This window comes from Lepidochelys olivacea (assembly GCF_965140295.1).
Source record: "Lepidochelys olivacea isolate rLepOli2 genome assembly, chromosome: 1".
In the NCBI taxonomy this organism is placed as follows: domain Eukaryota; kingdom Metazoa; phylum Chordata; order Testudines; family Cheloniidae; genus Lepidochelys; species Lepidochelys olivacea.
In genome coordinates this window covers 59,065,201-59,091,410 of record NC_140411.1, presented here as the reverse complement: position 1 = coordinate 59,091,410, position 26,210 = coordinate 59,065,201, and the positions used below count along the sequence as shown (strand labels likewise).

Below are 26,210 nucleotides of genomic sequence, written 5' to 3'. Positions count from 1 at the left end.
TTTTGTAGATGAAAGCTGAGATTCTGATGTTATCACGTAACTCTAGGGGCTGAGGTCCAATGTGTTCATGCAGTCCCTGAAATGGGCCCCTCCTAGGAGGTCCTGAGACACTGAATACCCCAACTCCCATTGGTTTCAGCACCTTACAGGAGACTCTCCACATCTCAGAGGATCAGACCATTTAGCGAATAGCTCTGCAGCTTTTCCACACCAAAAGCCCCCTCCCTACTCTAGAGATGCAGTGAGTGCAGCACAGAGTGCGTCAGTGCCATGTGGCATGGCACTGAAGGTTGCAGGAAGGCCAAACTGGATTTTGCAGCCTGGGACCGTCAGGCCCCATGACAGTGAAGGCTGCAAATGTGATTTCTGCAAAGCACATTGGCTCTGAAGAAAGTGATCATCTGTCCTCCTCCATCTGTGGAAGTTGTGGCTGGTGGAGGAGAGAGAGAGAATTTAGCAATGAAAAGATTCTAAGCGAAAGCATTTTTTGAGAAGGTGGCGGGGGGGGGAGTGAGGGAAGGAAATAAACAGTGATTAAAAAGCGTAGATTAGTAACCATGCCTTTAATAACTTGTAAATATAATTTTAAAATTTCAAGCAACTAAGATATACATTTTTGTTTATGCCTGACATCTTAAAAGTAAACCATGTGTTGATGACCTATTTGTTTGGTTTCCCCCCTTTTCTAAAGCATACAAATTAAATTATCAATCACCTTAATATACAACAGTTTTATGGACAAAAATCTCACCTGATTTCTATCCTTTCACTGAAGTGTTTGCTATGCAATTATAGCTGGAGAACGTAATGTTTCATTCAACAAACAGAAAAACCCAGATTTAAGCTAATAGAAGAAATACTTCAAGATATTCCCTCCCCACTCTCAAACTCCTCCACCAAACAAAATACCCAGGATCACAGTGCTTAATTCCTTGAAGAAGAAGAAGAAGAAAAAATGGCAAGAATATCTAGGCAACTTTTTTTGGACCCAAGGCTTTATTTATCTTAAACATCACAGTGCAATGATTTCCCCTTCCACAATGTTCAGCCTCTAGCAAAGAAACTGAATTCACGTCTGAACAAATCAAAGGGAACATGCTAACCACATAGGGCAACCCTGTGAGCCCAAAGTGACACTCCTAGAACCATGTTCAAGCTTCTAAAGAAGTGGCTTGATTTTCAGAGGGGCTGAGCCTCTGCAGCTTCCATTGACTCCATGGGAACCGGGGTTGCTCGGCTGCTCAGAGTTAGGCCGTTTTTATTTAGATGCCTAAATAAGAAATTCAGAGTCTGATTTAGGTCCCCAGGTTTGAATGTTTTGGGCATGATGTTCCCAGCACAGGTACGTATGAAGGAGCAGAACCTGAACCACTACAGAGTCCACATCGGAGGGTTCCCAATCATGGCACAGGTATTAGTACTTCAGGCTTGTATCACTGATACTGTGCCTGGGCTTCCCTTAGGTCTCAGCTTAGGGTTCACTCCTGCGAAGTGCTGAGTGCCCCACTGACGCTGAAGCCAATGGGAGATGCATGCTTCAGGACTGTGCCCAGAATAGGAAGTGCTGAATACGGCCCAATTCTGTTTCCATTAAGTCAATGATCAAATTTTCACTTATTTCAATGGGAGCAGGAGCAGGTCCTTAGCGATGCACCTCTGCCCTTAGCCTTGATGTATTACCTGGCTCCCATTTAAAGTGCATGTTCTAATTCCCAGTGGAGCTAGGACTTCTCCTGATCAGTCTTATTACAAGACTGGGGTTTGGGGGCAGCCTAGACTGCATTGTAGGGTTAGATCAGATACGGAGGGATGGGAGGCAGTGGGCACTGGCTGCCCCACCCGAAGTATTAGCCTAGTTCCTAGGTTCAGTTGGCCAAACTGGTGGGAAAGCTCTGAGCTTGAGTGAAATCAAAAAGACTGAAGGAATGAGTGAACATAAAAATAAAGTGAAAATGTGAACCTTACTTTTTCAAATCTATCTCCCACTGCTTTAGCTAACAAATCCACTACATCAGTGCAGATAAGTCAATCGCCCAACACCCTCTTTCACAGTCCTCATGTGCATGCAGAACTAAAATAAATTCACAACTACAAGTGCAAAGAAAAAGATAGTTACAATCTTCAGACCTCCTACCTTGTGCATTTACGGAGAGCTCAAGTTTTCTGATAAAAGCAAGAGCAAAGAGGTTCATTCTTCTGGAGCGCACAGATGAAAATCTGCCTTACCAGCTTCTAATACAGAGGGTGTCTAAACTGACATAAATAATCACAGACTTGATTAGAATATATTATTCCAGACTTTTTTTTTTTTTTTTAGTTTTCATGTAAGACCTTTATACTCTTGACATCTATGTGAACAAAGAATCAAACTAAAACAGGCACTTCTCAAGCGCTATTGTGTTGTTAAATGACACATGGGAGGAACTGAACAAATATGATTTAATGCCTACGATGGGAAATTAGGGGAGCTCTTCATGGCGTTGGCTTTTTCAAGTCTCGGATCTGTTTAATCAAGTAGTTCTTCTCATCGGTGAACTGTTCATCATCCGTCCTCTCTTTCTGGAAATTGCTCAGAAACTCAATTAGCTTGGGTTGGTTTTTCAATAGAATCTCCACGATAGGCTGCGTTTTGTTTGGACTGGCCACAAATACCTAACATGCAAACAAAACCACACACACACACACAGACAGAGACAGAAAGAGAGGGATGAACAATCAGAATCATGACACTGCCCTACATCATTCTCTGTTGAGTCAACTGAATGCTGGAGGCCAGATTCTCTGGTGCCTACCCTGTATCCACTGAGTGCAGTACCCAGTGAGAGGGGAGAGGGAAGGGACTGCATATTTGTTGGTTGCAGCTATCTGTTCCCTGTGACCAGTTCTACACTGACCTCAGGCCCAGCATACTTTATAGTAGCCCCTAAGATCTTTTAGTCTTAAGTATGACAGCTGGCTATGGCTCTCAAGAGGTTGTTTGCCAGCTGGGGATTAATGCAGTTGCACTCTGACCATGACCCTTCCATTTCTAACAAGCACCTATGCCTCTGGAGCTGCAGGGAGGGCACAGGAACAGACTGTGCTAGCCACATATTAGCTGGGGAGATCCAACAGATTTCTTGACCCCAAATCAGCCAAAATAGGAAAGAAAATCTATCCTTGTATTTTAAACACACGTTAAAGTTTCCCATGATCTTGCTCATTAGCAGCTGGAAGTGAAGTTACACTTGACCTTGCTATCACTCTCCCTTATTCTGTTCCCTTTATTGACAAATGGTTTGATTGTAAAGCCAGCTGTTGAAAGTTGGCTATAAATCCCTGATCACTTCCACATTTACGGCCCTCCAACATGAAATGTCTTAGAACCATAATTACTGGGAGAACAGGCGAGTCTTGTGTTGGTGATAGAATTTCCATATTAAATTGAAATGGCCTAAAATTAGACCAAGCAGCTTTGTTTCGGTTTGTGAACTTAGGTCACATCCTTCACTTTGCCCTCCCTAGTCCATTCTAGCCAGCAGTCTGTGAATGGAAATTTACAACAGCAGGATCCACGTACATTTCAATCTGTTTGCTAAGCTCACAAGGACACAGCAGTGAGGCAGAGCAGAAGGACAATGTAACACGCTTCCATACGCAGCTCACTGGCAGCCCAGTGTCTTGGAATTGCTATTTGTGGGTCACTCAGATGAGAGGCTGGGATCTTCCCTTTTGTAGCAATCCCTCACTTCAGAGGCACTTGCCTCTTGTCCGCTTTGTAACTCTCTTCTGGCTCCTTGTTAGACTGGCTCCGAGGGCTTCTCCTGCTTACATCTGCAGCCTCCTTCAAAGGGAGGTTCCACAGCAAGAAGCTGTAGTCTGTACTGATGCCTGAGCATATGTCTCCCCAGCCTAGATCCCAGCCCCTGTGCAGATTCCCACATCCCAGGAAGGACAAGGCCACTGAAGCAGCTCCCCCACCATACCACAAAGTGCAAATCCGCACCCAGAAGAGGCCTCTTTTCAACAATCCAACCCTTTGTTCTGAACTTTTAAAGTCATGGACTTTTAAATTCCTGGTGACCTCTAGATGCTCACAAGCAATGACAACCGACTCAACAGTGCAAGACTTCACCACAACCCCTTTAGAGCAACCTCCTTGCCAGATGCTTCAAGTTCTCAAAAAGTATTGTCTGTTATTAGAGGCATGTTCCTTGATCTCAAGGTAGCCAGCTCATGGCCCCCTTGGGTGTACTGAGAGGTACAGATAGCGGTTTGTTCAGCCTCTGCTTTGGCCATTTAAAAACATTCCTTCCATTAGAAATAACCCTATTATAGAAATTGCATGTTGTTTCCCTCAGTTCAGATAAATAAAAGAATGGTTTGCGAGAGCACAATGCAAATATATTTGCAATGCCTTGCATTTTCAGAAATATCTAGTGATTTGGGTGCCCAATCTGAGACACCTTAAAGGAGCCTAAAAGAAAAGGAATACTTGTGGCACCTTCGAGACTAACAAATTTATTTGAGCATAAGCTTTCGTGAGCTACGGCTCACTTCATCGGATGCCTGACATGCAAAAAGTGCTGAGCACCCACCCACAGAAAATCAGGCCCCTTTAAGAGGTCTCAAGTAGGCCACCCAAAAATTAAAGCACAGAAAATGATTAGTCAATTTGAACATTTAGACCACACTGTATCTACACAGTGTGAAAGGAACAGCCTGCAAACATTCTTGAAAGGATTTAATTTTAAAACTGGTTCTAGCCTAAAATATGTATTAGCATGGCAAATGATTAAACGTGAGCTGATGTCTCCTATTAGGCTGAATTCTTTAGTTTCTTGTCTGATTGCTTATAGGTTATAATCCTCCCCCTGAAAAACTGGCATAAAAGATAGAAAACTCAAATGTAAATCATCTTTTGACTACTAGACCTACTGCAGGACTCAATTTCAACTCTCAAATACTGTTTTCAAACCCTGGGATCATAAAAGGATTATAAAACTGAATGACTGGCTCCCTCAAGCAACTATAGTACCACAATGTCACAGTATTGAAACAAAGAAATTTTACACACATCTACAACAAAGAATCTTTATACTTTGAGGCTAGATCCAGTATGAGGTTTTATTTTTTAAAGTCTCCTGCTAATGCCTCACTTGAAGACAATAAAAAAAGATAAGAGATATCCTGGAAACAACATCAGGATTACAGCTAGTTGGAATATTTTTGAAAAAATAATTTTGTGGGGATGTATTGGTTTCAACAACATATCTGTCGGGAAGGGTTTTGTGATTGAGAGTTCTCTGGTCACTTCAGAGGAGTTTCGACACAACTTCACTTTGTGAAAATGTTTGAAAGGTTTTTCTTTTCATTCTAACACGGAATGAAAACAAATGTCAAAACTCAAAAGTTGCCATGAAATAGAACTGTTGTCCTCTAGCTGGCCTTAAATCAGTATTGTCCATCAAAATTGATAAACTGTACACTCCACATCCACTCCATAAAGTATTTGATCAGAGAGTTCTGGAGTCTGACCTTGGTTCTCACAATTAATGACAATGCGTCGTCATCATCATCTCCTCAAGGGAACACAACAGGGATAAAGATACTAAAATGGTCTGATGCTCGATGAGTCACTGTGTGGTCACTGATAATCTTTGTTTTTTTAAACACAGAGGCCAAGGCTACTGAATGTCACAGGATCTTGATGAGAATAGTTCACTGCAACCTCTGATCTACTTTCAAATGGTTAGCAATTATGGTCCAAAACCAGCATGTATCACTCTGTACACCGACAGGCCAATCGACCCACCAGGGCTGAAACTGTGCCATGATTTTCTCATATGCGTCGCAGGGGGATTACCACCTCGCTGGAAGTACATGAAAGCTCACGTAGCTGAACCGACAACTTCCCCCACAGACCAAAGTATTATCAAGTCTATAGCTCAGAAACAACACAAACTCAGCTTCCGCCCCATGCTGAGTGGAAATGGTCAGTATTGTCAAGTTATGCAGAACCGTTTGCAGAGTGAGCAACAGGAGGTAGCTTTGTGATGTGCATGAAAGAGAATGGAAAAATGAAGCTAAGGTCAAACAATCTATTTTTAGATTTAAACACTAAAACCTCTCTTGCTACATCTCTGCTTAAGAAAAATGTTATATTATCCTGAACCACCACTGTGGGGTGAGTTCACAAAATAATCGAATTGTTTAACACGACTGCCAAGAGAGGCTGATACTAGATTTGTATGTGCATTGTGTGCAATATATTGCAGTGTGCTTTATTTTTGATTGTCTGCAAGAGAACAAAGAAGCAAAAATCACATACTCAGATTGACCAATAATGGTAACAAATATATTTGTCAAAAGAAAACACATGAGTATTCAGAAAGACCCTTTTATTGTTCAACCTTCAAACCAGATATTGATTCCCCTGGTGGAATAAAGAAGGAGAAAAGGTGTGTGTACGTGGGGAAGGTTTTATTAACACTTAAAATACTCACTAATCCCCTTGGTTTTGTTACTTGGGGTCTACCTATATTCCCAAGGATTTTAGGTGGCCATGAGTTGGTGACTGGTTGTGTGGGGTGGAGGCTAAGGGTTGAAGAGGTCTCATTTTGTTTGAGCAAGGGTAAGGGAGGGAGCAGGAATGATGAAGGAGGTAGAGGTCTTGCTGGTGAAGGAACAGTTAGATGGGAGGAAGTACTGAAAATGAGACCTCATTACTTATCTTCTGTACCTCTGGGCAGAGCGCTCCTGGATGAATACAACTGTCCTCAGTGCTTGAAGAGTTAATTGCATTTTTAATTGCCATCAAACTTAACGGTAAAATATTTAGAATGCTAGATGCTCATGGCTCTAGTTAAAATATTGCAGCTTCAAATCCTCAATAATCAGATACTGCCTCAAGGAGCTGAGAGTCATATGCCTTTTTCAGGGTCAACTGGGGCATGGGAGAGCTGGAATTCGGATACTTACAAAACAAGCACTTTTTTCATTTCAAATGTGCCTAGCTGCAAAAACATCCAAGTCAGGTAATTTAAACCCAAATCTTTTGGCACCTCGCAGTAAGTAGCAAGCATCAGCCGCTTGGCAAATTTTTGATTTCATCTCAGTATTGGCAGTCTGTGGTCATTTGAAACAGGACTAACCAGATAAATTAAAACTATGCCTGAAATATGTGAAAATAAAGACACAGAGCCCGACTTCCTCCCACACCCTCAGTTACACCAGCATACAGCTAGAGTAACCAGGGAGAGAATCAGGCCCAAGGACTCTGCACCCCAGAGCAACAAGGAACATCGCTGCCTTTCACCTGCCAGAAAGGGCATCGGGACAAGGCAGTAGTTTTTCCATGAAGTGTATGTTCTCTTTCATATTTAAGGATTTCCTGGATTGGTTCCCATCATCAGCATAGAATTTATTAATAAAGGAAAACTAAGGACAAAACACTCAGTGTCCTTCTCTCGTGTGTATTCTATACCTGTTCTGCACATGTGGAACAAAAGTTGAATATACAAGAGAGCTATGCTGCAGACTGGAGAGGGGGATTTTGCTGAATGGGTTACATTCAGGTAGAAATGTGCAACTTCCACTGGATGAGATTCTGCTCTGAATTACATAGAAAACTGTAAGATGAATACTGTGCGTATTACATTCATCTCTAACTGCTGCCATCAGATATTATTGTAAAAATAATAGAGTCTCATGGAAGTTGGATTCATGGAGCTGAGGGAAGACTTTGACCCACTGACATCAATGAGGGTTGCATCATCATTTACTATTTGTTTCACATAGTGCCAAAAGGCCCAGTCAGGATTAGGGCCTCATTGTGTTAGGCACTGCACAAAATACATGGGTAGGCACAGTCCCTACACTGAAGAGCCTACAAACTGGATGCTCTGAGCATGAGAAACAAAAGGACGGTGGACACTGGGAGGGAGGATGAGGGTGACAGTAATGATATCATACCATTACATAGATAGCTATGATTACAGATCACTCCAAATCCTCAAATTTCTATTTTAAACAAAATAAAATCAACTATTCTCAACTGCCACGCCCCTATTCATCACTGTCTGATTTATTGAAACAGCTCAGCAGAACTGGGTGCTTAAGGGCAATCTGAAACAACAGATGGTAGTGGCCTAATGGATTAATTCAGGGACTGCACTTCATGCATAGAAGTTGCATGCATAAGAATGTGACCATTAGTAAATACGAAAAAGTAGCTAACAGAAACCAGTTCTCTCTCTCTCTCTTTCCCCCCCCCCCGGGCATTTGAGCACTTAAAGACTGCAAGTATTTGGGATTTGCTCTCCCCAACTTATCTTTGAGCTGCATACGTCCTGATAAGGGGTAAGAGCAGAAGCTACTCACAGTAGTTTGGTTGTCAAGAACAAGTCAAAGGCTTACACAAGTAATTACGTGCATCACTGAGGCTTATTATGCAGGAAGCAAAATATTGAAATATGTTGGGAATCCCTGTGATTACTTTACATAGATGAAAGATTATACGGAGCAGCCATACCATCCTTCAAGCCACATGCTGGAGACGTGAATGCCTTCTGAAAGATCTTTTGCACAACAGAAATGACAAAATCAAAGACCTCCAAAAGCCTTTCTGAACATTCTGAGGGTGATGTAATTTTTGAAAATACTTGCCATTTGGTGCAATGTGGTCTATTTTATAAACATCTCCCAAGAAGGACATTCTCCCCACTCCTATGGGTTTATCCCTCTTCTCTGAAAATTAATCTGTTCAAACTATGAAAATACATCCAGACATATTTATGAGTTAATTTTGCATTATAGTAGCTCTGCATCATAATAATTCTACTCATCTTCTTGCTCAGCACAAAAAACTTTTTTGATGGGTAAATAAAATTAAAAAAAATTAACCAAATGATGATGATAAAAGAAAGTAGTGTATGTGCCTGGGCTAATAATATTTTTATTGCAATTTTGTAAGGCTGCATTAGTGATCAGTGCAAAACAGAGTGAGAACGAGGAGGATTAAGCATATGTTGGGCTCAAACTTATCAAAGGCAAATCTCTTGAAATATTAAAAAAAATTTCCACTTGCTTCTGCCTCACCCAGAGAGCCAACACTGTCTGTCTAGGTTCTTAGACAGCATTTAATATCTGATTGCTGGGTGCCAAATATATCAAATATTTTGGAATCACATGATTCCCCCAATTCTTACCCAGAGTCACTGTGACATGACCTAAGAAGGTTGAGGAGACCACCATCGACTCCAGCAAGTGGTTAGCTTGCAGCAATCAGCCAGGCAATTTGTCACCTCTTGCTAATAATGCATTGCTGTAACAAGGGACCCCTCAGATCACTAGGCCCAGATCCAAATGACCCTGCCTTAGACATCACCTAGAGAGGGCAAGCAAGCGAGAGAGAACTGCCTGTCAGGGAGAAATTTCCTATTAAAACATTTTCAAATGTTTGAAATGGTTTGTAAAACCCCACATTTTTCTGGCTTCTCCTCCCTCCCACAGTGAAAGAGATGTTCCTTCCTCTCGGAAGGCCACGCTGAGTTACCTTGAACACATGGAATGCCTCAAACTGAATGTTTGGGCTTTTATCTCGCAGCAGGTTCATCATTAGCTTCAGGTTCTCTGGTTTGCTGATGTATTTTGTCATAATGGCAAAGTTGTGTCGGTCCAGAATCAGTTCACCCAGCAGCTATGGGAACATTTACAAAAACAAAGGCTTTGTGACTCCGCACAAAACTGATTATGATTCAGATGAAAGCATGACATTTTTATCTTCACCCCCAGGGGTTTCAACGGAGTTTTATCTTAGGCCATAGTGGCTTCAAAAATGGAGGGCCTTTTAAAAAATTGAGGTGAATTTGCTGTTCATAAAAGTGATATAACTGTCCAATAGCACTGATCAACCAAATATTGGAGAGATAGATACCATATTAATGCATAGAGAAACAACTGGATTGAGCCAGATAAAATAAAAGCAAGTACAACCATCCCACATTGTTTTGCTAATTCACCTCAATACTTACATGCCCCACACTTTCCTGTTCTAGTCATGAGGAGACTGCAGATTTTACCAAATTGCTTGGTGCACGGACAAATGGGGACTACAACGAACCTACCAAACTCACTCCCACCTGTGTTCTGAACCACGCTGTGAACTCAGGTGACAGTGAGAAAAGAGGATGACACCCTCATTTCAGAGAAAGGACTCCAGGCTTTGCCATATGAGTTCAGGAACTAGGACTTTTCAATGCTAACCCCAATGCAGTGACAAAAATATCTCCTGATTTTCACAAGCACTAGATTAATTTAAAAGAATTTCTTTTGTAACAAAAAAACAGTATATAGGGCCACTCTGTGAAATAGTCTGAGCATGTTATGGCTATTAAAAAAAAAAGCGTTCAGGAATTTTACATTACCTTTAAAGATTGTCTCTTTGTGACATAATTCTCAGAATGAAGCAGTTTTTCATAGTCCTCAAAGATCTAAGGAAACAAGAAAAAAAACCAGGATAGCCACATTCTTCCTGCCCCCCATTCCCCTATACTGGTCCTTCCTGCACTAAGCTTTGCGATGGGAGCAGCACAGCTCTGGCACTTCTTTATGATGCCAGAGCCCAACCCATAATGGCCACTGATTAGCAACGTCCAATCAGTGTTTGCTTGCACATGTGAATCCACCAAAGAATCAAGAACTTAGTGCGCTTGTGATTCACACCTTATGCCATGATCTTATAAAAGATTATGAATTTGCTGCCAAAATAGAACACGCAAATATAACATTAGTAACCAGAGACCATCTGAGGTAACTGCTATACCAACACAGGGTTATATAAGTAAAGTGCCATCTATGTCCCTAGAAAGACAGACAGAGAAGGATGGTGGAAGTCTGGCTTGTTAGAGTGACATTGCTATTTTTAGTGGGTTTCTATGCACACATCTAACTTGCCAATTTTCCTTTTTGCTTCACTTCAGTTGTCCTCATTGTCATTACTATTCCCTATACCTTGGAGGCTTAAAGATCAAAATGAAGGCACTGCAAACACAGCATGGGGCAGCGTAACTGAGACACAGAAATGTAATGGAGTCATGCAACATTTATAATGCCTCCTCTTAATGTTACAGTTTCTGGGCCTCACGAGGTTCTGAGGACTTTCAAAGTCCCACTGAGTTAGTGAGAGTTGAGGGTTGTTCAGCACCATCCACAATCAGATCTCTTGTGCTAAGACATTTTGCAGTTCTTGTTCATTAAATGTAGACAGAGCCATAGATGGGCATGGTGATTTACAAACAGATCATCAGCACTGAAAAAAATCTATGAATTTGGAGAGAGACTCAATGTGTTATACTAAGTGGTTGGAGTGGGAGGGAGAGGTAATGAGACTACTACTTTGTGTAGTGCTTGCAGAGTTTCATTTTATTTTATAAAAAATGTAATAAGCCAAATCTTAATGAACACTAAAATCAACGTAGAGACTAACCAATTTATTAGAGCATAAGCTTTCGTGAGCAAAGCTCATGCTCCAATAAATTGGTTAGTCTCTAAGGTGCCACAAGTGCTCCTTTTCTTTTTGCGAATACAGACTAACACGGCTGTTACTCTGAAACTAAAATCAACGTAGCTCTGTTTATGCCAATGGAGGTACACTGATGAATATGACCCAAAGATCTACTAAAAATGGGGCAAGACTCAGGGCCACGAAACCTCAGGCCAAGGGTTTTAATTAATGACTGTGGGAAGCAAGAGCCACTCACTCAGGTGGCTAGACTGCCCCGCTGCTATTTTTAGCAAACTAGCTCACATAGAGCTAGCATGTGTAAGCCTGCCTGTGGTGAGAAGCAGCCGCTCAGCTGCAATGCAGATGTACCCTAAGACTCCAATCCTGCAGTGAGTACCAGATGGGTGGAGCCTTGTGTTTGCACAGAGCCCTAGGGGAGTCAGGGCTCCATGCAGGGATCGGCTCACATGCATTGAATCACATGATTCTCAATGCAGAGGTTTTAAGTGACTTGTCCAAGTTCATCCAGCATTAACAGCAGTTAAGAAAATAATATACAAGAGAGATGACCTGCAGCTTTAACCACTAGATCACAGCATGTGATGCAAGTTCAACGTGGCACTCAAATGCCTTAATGGCCAAACTGTAATGTGCAGATAAAATGAACAGCACCTTGGAAAATTTGGTTAACAAAATGTTTATTATTGTTAACCAGACTTAAATGGTGATGGTGACAGTTGGATGGTCACAATTTCCTCTTGGCCTGATTGATCTTTCTCATGTTGAAATATCATTCACTGTTTTTGCCTGGTTGGTATGGCTGTGTATGTGAACAATGAGGTTATATATGCAAACAAATTTCATATATGTCTTATCTGAAGCTAACTTTAGCTTCTTCATGCTGTTGCAATTAAAAAAAAAATAAGCAAAAAGATGTTTGTTAAAATGAAAGGGTGCTGTGTCAAAGAACCCAGTCCCTGGCTGTCTCATCACTCAAAGAGTGAACATGGAATGATACTTACCTCCCATCTCACTACATGCCAACGGTGGGCATTTGTCAGCATTGCCACAAACTTCATTCAGAGCCAAATCTGCAGTCAGATGTATGTGTTCAACACACCCTGATTTCAGTGGGAGTTGTTCATTTGTATCTCAGGGCGCAATTTGTCCTTTATTGTTTAGGATATAATGGGAACGTCTATACTGCAAAGAAAACCCTGCGGCAGTGAGTCTCAGAATCCAGGTCAACTGACTTGGGCTTGTGTTATAGGGCTAAAAATGGCAGTATACACTCCTGAGGTATTCTGTGCCAAAAAATTGCAAATTCTGCACGTTTTGTTTGTCAATAAATAAATGCAGAGGCTCCAGCATGGCAGTGGGCCACTGGCTGCACAAAGGTGAGAGATCACCCTGCAGCCTCCCCACTCCCCAACCCTGGGACGTGGACTCAGTGGTGAGCTGACCCTGACCCAGCACAAGGCCTGGCCCTGCCCCAGAAATACCCTAGGGCCTTGCCCCTTTACGCCAAGGGCGCCAGGTGTGGGGCAGGCAGGCTCAACTAGGCAGGAGCCAAGTGTGGAGGGGCTCAGTGTGGGGAGATCCAGGTATGGGGTGAGAGGATTCTGCGTGGGACAATCTGGGTGCAGGCAGCTCAGTGGAGGCGTCCTAGATGTGGGGGGGATCTGGATGCACAGAGGCGCATTGTGGGGGTTCCAGGTGTAAGGGTAATGGGACTCTGCAGGGGCTTCCAGGTAAAAGTGGTTGGGGCTCAGAGAAGGGGTCTCAGCTGGGGGGTCTGGGTGCTGGGAGAATGGGGCCTGGTGGGGTGGGAGTCTGGATGCAGCTAGATGGGGGCCAGTGGCATGGGGGTCTGGATGTGGGGACTCAGGGGGGTGGGGCGGAGGTCCAGAGTGCAAGGAGCTCAGTGGAGGGTGGTCTGGGTGCAGAGGTGGGGAGTCCAGAGGCAGGGGGTGAGGGTGGGGGTTTCTGGGTATGGGAAGTCCAGATGTACGGGGGTTGGACGGATGGGGGAGCAGCTCCCTGTACAGTGACCCCTCCCCTGCAGCTGAGAAGTGATGGGGACAGGAAGCAGGGGAGGATGCTGAGCTTCCTGCAGCTGGCAGAGGTTTCTGGGGGTGGGTCTGACACAGCCCCAGCCACTCCTTGTAGGGGAAGAGGAAATCCCGTTCTCTCCTGCCTCCAGCCCAGCCAGGACTAGCAGCTGATCCCAGCTCAGGGTAGGAGCCCCTGGCTGGGGTGTTTCCAGCCCTGAGGTGATTTACCTCTCCGCCAGCTGTTCCGGGTGCCTGAAATGATGTACCTGCGCAGCTAGGGAGTGGTGTCTGACTGCTCTTGCAGCTTCCCTGTCAGAGTCATTTTTCTGCAGGGAAGCAAAGAAATCTGCGGGGGAAATAAATTCTGCACATGTGCAGTTGCTCAGAATTCCCCCAGGAGTAAATATAGATGTTCCGGCTTGGGCTGGATCCTGGGCTCTGAAACCCGGGAAGGGTAACAGAGCCAAGGCTCCAGTACAAGCCAGAACATCTACACTGCTATTTTTAGCCACAGCAAGCCTGAGTCAGTTGACCCAGGCTCTGAGACTCACTGCTGCGAGGGTTTTTTTCACCTTGTGATGTAGGCTTACCCAATGTCTCCATTTGTTGCAAAGAGTGAGCACAATCTTGCGAGGTGGTGTAGTTGCCTCCTGCAAGGTGCTGCCTGCCCTCAGCTCACTAGCTTCAACACATCTCACAGGCTCAGGCCCAACAGGAACAGATTATGCTTTGAGTCTCCAGGTATCTTATTTTCATGGGGGACTTCAATCACCCTGCCATCTGCTAGGAGAGCAATACAGCAGTGCACAGACAATCCAGGAAGTTTTTGGAGAGAGTGTTGGGGACAACTTGCTGGGGAAGTGCTGGAGGAACCAACTAGGGGCCGTGCTCCTCTTAACCTGCTGCTCACAAACAGGGAAAAATTGGTAGGGGAAGTAGAAGCGATGGCAACCTGGACAGCAGTGACCACGAGATGATCGAGTTCAGGATCCTGACAAAAGGAAGAAAGGAGAGCAGCAGGATACAGACCCTGCACTGCAGAAAAGCAGACTTTGACTCCTGCAGGGAACTGATGGGCGCGATACCCTTGGAGGCTAATATAAGGGGGAAATTTGTCCAGGAGATTTGGCTGTATTTTAAAGAAGCCTTATTGAGGGCGCTGGAACAAACCATCCTGATATGCAGAAATAGCAGCAAATATGGCAGGTGACCAGCTTGGCTTAACAGAGAAATCTTCGGAGAGCTTAAACACAACAAGGAAGCTTACAAGAAGTGGAAACTTGGACAGATGACTAGGGAGGAGTGTAAAATAGTGCTCACGCATGCAGGGGTGTAATCAGAAAGGCCAAAGCATAACTGGAGTTGCAGCTAGCAAGGGATGTGAAGGGGAACAAGAAGGGTTTTTACAGGTATGTTAGCAACAAGAAGGTCAGGGAAAGTGTGGGAGTCTTACTGAATGGGAGAGGCAACCTAGTGACCGATGATGTGGAAAAAGCTGAAGCATTCAATGCTTTTTTTGCCTCGTCTTCACAGACAAGGTCTGTTCCCAGATACTGCACTGGTCAGCACAGTATGGGGAGGAGATGAGCAGCCCTCAGAGGTGAAAGAACAGGTTAAGGACTCTTTAGTAAAGCAGGACATGTACAAGTCCATGGGTCCGGATCTAATGCATCTGAGGGAGTTGGCTGATGTAATTGCAAAGCCATACGCCATTATCTTTGAAAACTCATGGTGATTGGGGGAGGTCCTGGATGATTGGAAAAAGGCAAATATAGTGCCCATCTTTAAAAAAAAGGGAAGGAGGAGAATCTGGGGAAGTAGAGACCAGTTAGCTTCAACTCAGTCCCTGGAAAAATCATGAAGTAGGTCCTCAAGGAATCCATTTTGAAGCACTTGGAGGAGAGGAAGGTGATCAGGAATAGTCAACATGGATTCACCAAGGGCAAGTCATGCCTGACCAACCTGATTGCCTTCTATGATGAGATAACTGGCTCTGTGGATATGGGGAAAGCAGTGGACATGATATATCTTGACTTCAGCAAAGTTTTTGATACCATCTCTCACAGTATTCTTGCCAGCAAGTTTAAAAAGTATGGATTGGATGAATGGACTCTAAGATGGATAGAAAGCTGGCTAGATCATCGGGCTCAACGGCTAGTGATCAACGGCTCAATGTCTAGCTGGCAGCTGGTATCAAGCGGAGTGGCCCAGGGGTCAGCCCTGGGGCCAGTTTTGTTCATCATCATCATCAATCACCTGGACGATGGGATGGATTGCACCCTCAGCAAGTTCATGGATGACACTAGCTGAGGGGAGAAGTAGTTATGCTTGAGGGTAGAGATAGGGTCCAGAGTGACCTAGACAAATTGGAAGATTGGGCCAAAAGAAATCTGATAAGGCTCAACAAGGACAAGTGCAGAGTTCTGCACTTAGGACAGAAGAATCCCATGCACTGCTACAGGCTGGGGACCAAATGGCTAAGCGGCAGTTCTGCAGAAAAGGATCTGGGGATTACAGTCGACGAGAAGCTGGATATGAGTCAACAGTGTTCTCTTGTTGCCAAGAAGGCAAACGGCATACTGGGCTGCATTAGTAGGAGCACTGCCAGCAGATCAAGGGAAATGATTATTCCCCTCTATTCGGCACTGGTGAGGCCACATCTGGAATATGGTGGAGTCCAGTTTTGGGTCCCCCCACTACAGAAAGGACATGGGCAAATTGGAGAGAGTCCAGTGGAGGGCAATGAAAATTATTAGGGGGCTGGGGCACATGACTTATGAGGAGAGGCTGAGGGAACTGGGCTTATTTAGTCTGCAGCAGAGAAGAGTGAGAGGGATCTGATAGCAGCCTTCAACTACCTGAAGGGGGTTTCCGAAGAGGATGGAGCTAGGCTGTTCTCAGTGGTGGCACATGACAGAACAAGAAGCAATGGTCTCAAGTTGCAGTAGGGGAGGTCTAGGTTGGATATTAGGGGAGGTCTAGAAGGGTGGTGAAGCACTGGAATGGGTTACCTGGGAGGTGGTGGAATCTCCATCCCTAGAGGTTTTTAAGGCCTGGCTTGACAAAGCCCTGGCTAGGATGATTTAGTTGGGGTTGGTCCTGCTTTGAGCAGGGGGTTGGACTAGATGACCTCCTGAGGTTCTCTTCCAACCTTAATCTTCTATGATTCAAAGAGGTACTAGTGATAGTTTTGAACATGTATTACTCTGTCTAGCTGATAAAACAGATTTCTGTTTGTTGACTGGGAGTCCTTTGAAGAACATTATTCTTCACTATGTGTACTTTGAGCATCAATGCTACACAAACTCAAGACAGACACTCATTTTATCACAGTACTTTAGTACAGCGATAAAGAGAATAAGTGAAGATATTCAAATTGCCTGAGTCACACTGCATTTGTGACTCAGCAGCATGCAAGCTTGAAGGTAACACGACAACTTAATCTTCTGTCGAATTCCACCACCCATGTCAGCCCAATTTCAGTTGATTCCAACAGAATTTTTCTGACCTACACTGGATTTTCAGAGATATTTTTTTAAAGCAAAAAGAAATGGCAATATAACAACAGACTAATTTACTTAGGATAACAGGTATATTCACATCTCAAAATCCCTTAGGATTTACACAGACATAATGTCTAGTAACACTAAAATAAGTTCTAGTATCCTCTATCCTGAAGTATTACTGGGACATGAATAACCACTAGCTATTCCCTAGCACTGACCTGGTGGCGCCAAACTGTAGCAAAAGGTAAATATTTAAACTAAAATTGGTCTAATATCTGTACACACGTGTAGCTCCCATTAGTGTTAATGTAGTTATATTGTGTGCAATAAGGCGAGAATAGACTCCTCCCCTCTACTGTTCCACATCCTAAACAAGATTTGCTTTTGACATGGAGTTGTACTAGAAATCAGGAAGCCTGGAAACAGGATATAAGTATTATTTCTACAGATGGCTAAGGAGGATTCTCCCTTGGTAAAACTAATTATTTTGGCTTACAGGGTGCGATGTTTGGTTCTAAGTAAAAATTTTAGGTGGGGCATGTAGCCCTCAGCTGCATATGCTCTGTTTATAAGCAGATGAGAAAGTATGATTCAAATAGCTGCTAAAGTACAGGCATCTACCCTGAAGACCAGCTGGTGCTGTCCCGATTGGATCCCTCGCCTGGGAAATGGAGGAACTGTGCTGTTGAACAAACAGCTTTGGTCGACACAAAGAATCAAGAAGATCCACTTATTTTTTTTCCTGAGTGGAGCAGAAATGCCCCTACAAAAGGTTTCCAGTTCAGATCCAAGTGAGGGTGGACTCCTCACAGTAACATTTGCAGAAACATATATGAAACCATTAAGGCTGGAAATTATTTGTACTTACTGTATCATAATTTTGTTCTAGGAAATCTGCTACCAATAATTTGTGTCTCGTTAGCAGGTCCTGGAAAAGAAAGAACCAGGGGAAAAAAATCACTACCAGCTTTTTTTCCCCACTACTTTGATCATCATTTTAATCTTCAGTTGTAATGGCTAGGGGAACATTTTAAAGCAGCTCTTCTCCTTTACAATAATTTCCAGCATTATCTTAATGAAAGAATAGGTAAAAGAGAGACAGTGCACCATTTAATATCAATTGCTGATTCACATTTACTAGTTCAGTGAATAAAAACAAAACAAATACTATATTTAGAAAATACTCCGATATGTATATTTATAGATTTTTGCACTTCTTATATGGTCTGTGGGCACATGTGCATATATTAATTTTTAAAATGTCAACTGTAAATTGGAGCTATTTTACCTTTATAGAAATTACCTTTCAGAATACAGTGTATAGCTCAGGGACAGCCAGACTGTGACCTGAAGTCCAAATGTGACCCATGAAACCTAAAACATTCACCATATGCTCACTGTCACTCTCCTTCTGTAGCTGCAAAGTGATGACAAAGCTAATCAATTCCAGATTTTTATGGATTATGGATGCAAATAGGCAATTTAAATTAATTGATCACAGCAAAAACAATTACCAATCACCCAGTTTCAAAAAGATATATTGGAATTGGAAAAGGTTCAGAAAAGGGCAACAAAAATGATTAGGCGTATGGAATGGCTTCTGTATGAGGAGAGATTAATAAGACTAGGACTTTTCAGCTTGGAAAAGAGATGGCTAAGGGGAGATATGATTGAGGTCTATAAAATCATGACTGGTGTAGAGAAAGTCGATAGGGAAGTGTTGTTTACTACTTCTCATAACACAAGAACTAGGGGTCACCAAATGAAATTAATAGGCAGCAGGTTTAAAACAAACAAAAGGAACTATTTTTTCACACAACACACAGTCAAGCTGTGGAACTCCTTGCTAGAGGATGCTGTGAAGGCCAAGACCCTAACAGAGTTCAAAAAAGACCTAGATAAATTCATGGAGGATAGCTCCCTCAATGGCTATTAGCCAGGATGGACAGGAATGGTGTCCCTAGCCTCTGTTTGCCAGAAGCTGGGCGACAGGGGATGGATATGAGTGACAGGGAGTGGATCACTTGATGATTACCTGTTCTGTTCATTACCTCAGGGGCACCTGGGACTGGGATAGATGGACCTTTAGTCTGACCCAGTATGACTGTTCTTATGTTATGTTCTAATAAATATTGGGGTTGTCTACATTTATTTATTTAAAAATAAATTTCTATACGAAGACGGAGTTTGAACCTGAGAGGTTTTAAGCACCACAATTCCTATTCGGAGTTAAGAAAAGACCAGCACCATAGATTTCACTGAGAGTGTATGTTGCTAAACATCTCTTTGGCTCAAGAGTAGCCCTCTGGCTCTTGCCAAATGCCAGTGTGGCCGTTGGCATCACAGAGTTTGGGCCCCCTTGGACCGGACTCTCCTCTCAGGCCATTTTAAATAGTGTAACTCCATTACCTTCAAAAGAGTTACTTTCCAAAGGAGTAGAATAGGAGTGAGAAGAGAATCAAGCTCCTCATCTAGTAAGTTGACCTAAGCCAATTTTTTCATATTTGGGTGCCTAAAAGTTAGCCACCTAAATCCATATTTAGATACCTAAAGAAAAAAATTAAAATGGCCTGAGCAACCACCTTCCCTATTGAAGTCTATGGGAGCTGCAGGTACTTGGCACCTCTGAAAATCAGGCCACTTATTTAGGAGTCTAAATATGGATTTATGTGGCTAATTTGAGGCATCCAAATTTGAAAATTTTTGGCCTACTGCTCTCTTCAATAAATTGCACTGAAATGCAATAAAAGCCTAGATCTAAAGCCCATTCAAGACAATGAGAGTCTTTCTGTTGACTTGAACAGAAAGGGCTTTGAATCAGGGCCTGTATCTTTTTCTTTAAAAGATCTGTCTTTTCTTTTAACAGCTTTATTACTCACTGTCAGAAGGTGACGCAATGCAATTGTCTTTACACAGTGGTGTCCTCAATAGCTCCAAAAATATATATTTAATCTGATGATTCTTCCCTTTTTAATTTGATTTACAATGAATTATAGTGAAAGGATTTGTATTTATCAGCTATTGAGAAGGGGGAAGAAGAGGGCCTCATAAACATGGTTGCTATAAAAACTAGTATACTATATAGTTAGTATATTCTTTTATTCAGCAGGGATGTGATGAATTCAGGTTAATTAGCTGAGTGGACTTCAGCCTGCTTCATATGCAGGGCACTTAGCAACCAAGCACAGCATTTTTCATTGTGTCCAACGAATTTCACATAGTCCAAAAATTAGTTTTGTTTTTATTCATAGAAAATCACAAGACAGACTGGTGCAGCAACATTTGACCAGCATTCTTCCCACCTCCCCCTGTTACTTCCATAGTAGATTATATCTCTAAATACAAGTCCATTTTCCCTGTTCCCCTGGCATTGCTCGGCAGCTCAATCACCCTCTGCCATGCATCTGGCTGAATTTAATTAAAAAGTATATCTTAATATCATCAGAAATTCCAATATTTCCCTCCTATAAATATCCTTAGATATTAATGCAAATTTAATTAAGTCCTTCTCTGGCCCCTGCAACAGACGAGTCTTTCTTCTCTGCACCGAACACCCATGTGATTGCATTATACAACCCAGCAAGGGGGTTGCAAAACCCTGATCAACAGGTGCAGTAATCCACCAAATGAAAAACTGTAATGCTTGTTTTTGCAGTCTTAGTAATCAAGATATAGCTATATGTTTTACAATTCCTGTTGCTTTCACATCACTTATTGCTATTCCAACATAACAGTGATACCAGGATCAACCAATGTTTATCTAGATCAGTGCCATGTCTCTGACACTACCCAATACCAGATGCTTCAGAAGAAGGGGCCAAAAAAAAAAAAAAAAAACCACCACAAACACCCCAACAACCCATAATGGATCATTATGGAGTAACCTGCTCACAGAGGAAGAGTTTCTCCTAACTTCAGGCAGCTAGTAGCTGACTTATGCCTTGAGCCATGAGGATTTATGTTCTTTATAATTTTTTCATCTATTTAATGTATCTATGGACATTACTATTCATACAGACATAGAATTCTATTTTTAAATCCTGCCATGCTCTCAGCTGGTGGATCCATGACTATATAGGTCTATTGGTTATAAAAGGCAGGGTCCAGCAGTCTGCAGTCCTTAATACAGCTCAAAAGTGCTTTATCACATGCCCTGCTTTGTGGCTGGGGGAAAAGGAGATTCTGTTACCCACCCCACCCATATTTTTCTCTTGCTTAAAGCCTGATTACTCTGATCTTGTGCAAAGGATATGAATTTCTTCCACAGTAAATTAATGGCAGAGCTGGAAATAGAATCCAGGAAATCTTACTCCCATCCCCAGGCCTGACCAAAAGACAACACAACACAGAAAGGGTCATGGACCATCAAAAACTTGAGTCATGTGTACATCTTTGTAAAATAATGCTGCTCTCCATATTTTAACTTGGAATTCTCTATATTTATGTACTAGTTCAAGTATCAGGACGTTTAGCTGGAGATAACAAAGATGTATAGCAACTTCAAGTCTTCTTTATTGCTTAACAGAGCTGATTTGTTCTAGAAATCGGGCCTCACTGACCACTTAGGAACAAGAGGTTACTCCCATTGAGCAAATCTTTACTCCACTCAATACTTCAATGATGACAGTAAAAATTAAGACTGGGTTTCGGGATGTGCCTTGCATTGGTGAGTTGAATTCTCTATTAGAGACTTTCTTTTAATTATATCCAAGGTTTCTCTCATCATGTTTCTAATTAGCTTTTCGAGGAAAGAAATAACTTGTTTCTATGACAGCAAAAACCTACTGATAGAAGAAGGAAAAAAAGAGCCATATCTAAATTTAGAAGAATCTCTCATTGCAAAGATTTTGCCACAGCTTTCTTAAGTGGTTTTTACAGAGAATAACCAAACTGTTCAGGGTAATTAATTATTTTCACCAGCTTATTTCTCTATTCTAAACCAGTCTCATGAACTACAAGTTTACAGAGCCATCAATTAAAATTTGCCGCATCGCTGTACTGCGGTCCTAGGACCGTGTGACCAGTACAGGTGCACGTGGCACCTCTGATCCAGTCAGGATGGATTGGAAATGTTTTCAAGTTACGTGGATCTGCTGGTTACACACTGGAGGCAAAGCAGGCTGCAGTCCCTAATACAGCTCAAAAGGTGCTTTGTTGCATAGCCTGGCACCAACTTCCATGACCACAGTGCTTGGGCTGGGAACAGCAGTCATGCAATTAGTCATTCTTCTTTTCTTCTTCTTTTTAAATGATTGGACTACTATTGAAGAGGTAGGAACAAAGGGAACCTTTTGTGGACAAAGCAGTGGAGGAAATGAGCATATGGAACCCTCTATTACGGGGTGGGAGACATGTGATTGAAGAAGCTGGTGCCCTCTTCAGGGATTCTTATATTTCTTCTAACAATATACTAAATGGGCATTAGCTATAAGTTGTCAGACTCCTACATGGTATTGCTGGATCTACCTGTTTTTTTTTTATTTGATTTTTGTTTAAAAAGGACTACACTGACCCGAGTACTCTCTTGTCCATAGTGCAAATTATAGCAATTTATGCAAGTTCGCTATCCTTTTGAGAGGGCAACATACATAAGGATTAATCTCTGAATTACCTGTCAGCCAAAATTCTTACATTATCTATTAGTGGACAGTACAAAGCCAGTCTGGAAGAAGAGCTCTGTGTAGCTTGAAAGTTTGTCCCTCTCACCAACAGAAGTTGGTCCAATAAAAAGACATTACCTCACATGTTTTGTCTCTCTAAACTGAGTAACAGGCAAAATAACACAGCATTTTCTACTTCACAACCATTCCATAGACATGGAGGTCCCAGATGCCAGGCCTGTCAGCCTTGTTTAGGAAGGTCCCAAAAAATACCTAGTGGAGAAGGCATTGCTTTCCAGTGAGTCTTCCTAATGCTGCTATCAGAGTTCACAACTGACACTGCAAAACCAAGACAAGCTGTGGGAGGCAAGACCCCAGAATTGCTTAGAAGAAAGACTTAGGCAAAGTTGGTTGGACGAAACAGCTGACTGATTGGAAATTATTAGTACATGGTACCATACTGATCTGATGAAAAGCTGATATTAAGACAAGTGGCAGAGATGTCAATCAGAGGGGAGATGTTTCAAGTCCTCCCTCTCGTTTGTTCTTATTCTCAGTTGTGAAGTGTCTAAAATCGACATTTTAAAGTCCTTAGGACATGGACCTTGTTCAATTACCCATGCTACCAATCTCCTAGCATGTCTTTGGAAGTGGTATAAATAATCATGTCAGCCTTTTGTCCAGGATGGTTAAGCAAAATAAGAGTGCTTTCTTTTTTTTTAATTATGTGTTTAGCATGTCACTCACTTCAGGCCAGGAACGAGTGCATTTTGTTTGGGTTGAAACTGGCAAAATCTGCTTTATTATGGGATTGGTATTATTTTTCTGCACAAGCGTCTATTATCCTGTTGCAGTCACAGAGCCGGGTTTGAAGGTGTCTGGCAGTCATTCTTTCAGTCTGTTTTTACTGCTGTTTCAAATATGTCGTGATGTCTTTTCTATTGGTTAAGATTTACATTATTCATCTGAGCAGAAGCATGAGCCCACAAGGGCTTAGTGAGGATAAACTTCCACATACAATGTCAGCATTTAGTTCCCTAAAACAATAATGAACTAAATTGTACCATTTAAACACAGCCTATGGTAAAAAGGGGTGTGTGGCCTGTAGTGGGGCAGCTGCCACACTCCTGGATAACAGCGGTTAAAAGCAGCCATGCTAGGCTGATTGGGGAAGCAGCCACAGCTGAGGCCAGCTCAGTCAGGGCCCAGCTGGCCCTTATAAGAGGGCTGGGGGCTAGGAGCTGAGGGAGCATCTCTCTAGTGGTGGAGAGAGAAAGACCTAGCTGCCTGGGAGAGAAGTGTACCAGAGGTAGAGTAGTGCTGGGGAAAGGCAAAAGGAACTGGGGAGCTCCAGCCTGGCAACTCCCCAGGCTGCAGGCCTTGTGCAAGGCCTAAAGAAGGTATTGGGGCTTCAGAGGTGCAGTCCGGGGTTAGGCAGAGACAGCTGGTCCAAACCCCCCTTGCCAATAATGAGTGGCCATTACAGACTGCAGTTTGCCCCAGTGAAAGGGGGCAAGATGATGACTGGCAGTAGCTACTGAGGCATGGTGGGGATAGAGTGTTGGGTGTTCTCCTGGAAGGGGAGACTCAGATGTGGAGGTACTGAAGGGGCAGAACCCTGAGGTAAAGAGCACCAGGGTCCGGGAGGGACACGGGGCCTGAGGCACGCGAGCCACCAGCCAGCAGAGGGCGCTCCGGAGCTGGAAAAGAGCTAATTCCCAGACAAAAAGCAGGAGATGCCGTGGCAGTGATTCTCTACTTCGCTACAGGCCACACCTCCCCATGGAGACCATTGGGAGATATGCTGTGTCACGGAGGCAGAATTCCTCCTTGAACGATGCCATACATAAGGGACTCAAAACCACTACTACACTCCTTTCGGTGATGTGTCTTGCCAGCTTTCTCTTCTTGGTGTGCCAGGCCTACTCCGTGGAATGGTGCAGAGGAGGGGAACAGAGTCTTGATTCCACCTCCCTGCTTCAAGAATGCAGGACATGGAAGCAGGGCAGATACAGCAGTTACACCTGGCCCTTACATGGGCCTCCCAAGGTAGGGAAGGTCCTTGCCCCTTCTCAGTTTGTAGAATGTCTGTGCACAGACTAAGTCAGTCACATATTTTATTCATTCATCAAAATTATTCAACAAAACTTTCATTAATTTTGTTGACTCCGTAGCCTGCTATTTGAATTGTGTTGTTGCATTGTAATTGGTCACATCAGTCATATGATTTACATCTGCGTTGTGATCGGATCAATGTAACAACCAATTTGCAAATGTACTCCAAAAAACATGCTGATGTTTTGACTTTGTACTTATTTTAAATTTAGCAATAAGGACACCTAGAGCCCAGACAGGATTTTTTTTAAGTTGTACTTAAATCTGGATACATAAACAAAATAAAGGATTGTGAATACTGCAAAAGGTAGTTCATTTAACTATTCACGCAAATATTCATGGAATTTATTTTAAATATTTGCCTAACTGTGCTTCTGAAGAATAAAAAGCTAAAGGCTGCTGCAGCCTCAGGTTCCCGAACTTTAAAGAAATCATTCTCTCTGTTTTAAATTATCTAAGAACAAGTCACCCGAGTCTGCATAGCGATTACTCTCTCAGGCCATAATCCTGAAATTCATTGTATGTTGCAGACTGCTGCACCCATGCAAAGTCCCAGTGACTTCATTAGGGTATGTTTACACTACGAAATTCGATTTTATAAAAGTAGATTTTTAGAAATAGATTTTATACAGTCGATTATGTATGTCCACACTAAGCGCATTAAGTCAGTGGAGTGTGTCCTCATTACTGTGGGTAGCATTGACTTACGGAGTGCTGCACTGTGGGTAGCTATCCCACAGTTCCCGCAGTCTCTGCCGCCCATTGGAATTCTGGGTTAAGCTCCCAATGCCTGACGGGGCAAAACCATTGTTGCGGGTGGTTTTGGGTACATGTGGTCAGTCGCCCCTCCCTCCACGAAAGCAACGGCAGACAATCGTTTCGCACCTTTTTTCCGTGCAGACGCCATACCACGGCAAGCATGGAGCCCGCTCAGCGTCACCGCTGCTGTTGTGTCCTGGGTGCTGCTGTCAGCAGACGGTGCAGTAGGACTGCTAACCATCATCATCCACCTCTTCCGCTGCAACTCTGCTCTCCTGCTCTTGTAAATGAGCTCAGTCTCAATAGCAAATTTCTCCCTGTTGTTGTCACCCACCGCTTCTGCTGCAACTCTGCTCTCCTGGTGCCATGAATCCACCTCGCAGGTCCTCTCGTTGTTCTGTATAATATTTATTCTCGTGGCATCTGTCATCATCCACCACTTCCGCTGCAACTCTGCTCTCCTGCAGACTCCATACCACAGCAAGCATGGAGCCCGCTCAGCTCACCGCTGCTGTTGTGAACATTGTAAACATCTCGCACTTTATCCTGGAGTATAAGCAGAACCAGGCTAAGAGACGCCAGCATGAGGAGGATTTTTATGAGGCTACGGACACAGATGTTCCTGAAAGCACGCGCTGTGGCAATTGGGACTTCATGGCAGCAGTGGGGCTGGTTGATACAGTGGAATGCT

General features: G+C 43.0%; 1 protein-coding gene across 5 annotated transcripts in view; it reads right to left on the bottom strand.

Moving 5' to 3' along the window:
* Positions 1 to 544: 544 nt before the first annotated feature.
* Positions 545 to 26,210, bottom strand: part of CAB39L (calcium binding protein 39 like) — a 105,407-nt gene continuing 79,741 nt past the window's right edge. For all 5 annotated transcript variants that reach the window (XM_084622476.1, XM_084622478.1, XM_084622479.1 and 2 more), the window contains 4 exons: positions 17,914 to 17,973; positions 10,407 to 10,472; positions 9,536 to 9,679; positions 545 to 2,652 (listed from right to left, as the gene is read on the bottom strand). In XM_084622476.1, coding sequence (XP_084478602.1) covers positions 2,473 to 2,652; positions 9,536 to 9,679; positions 10,407 to 10,472; positions 17,914 to 17,973 — 450 coding nt within the window. In that variant the 3' untranslated portion in view covers positions 545 to 2,472. The remainder of the gene's footprint in view (positions 2,653 to 9,535; positions 9,680 to 10,406; positions 10,473 to 17,913; positions 17,974 to 26,210) is intronic.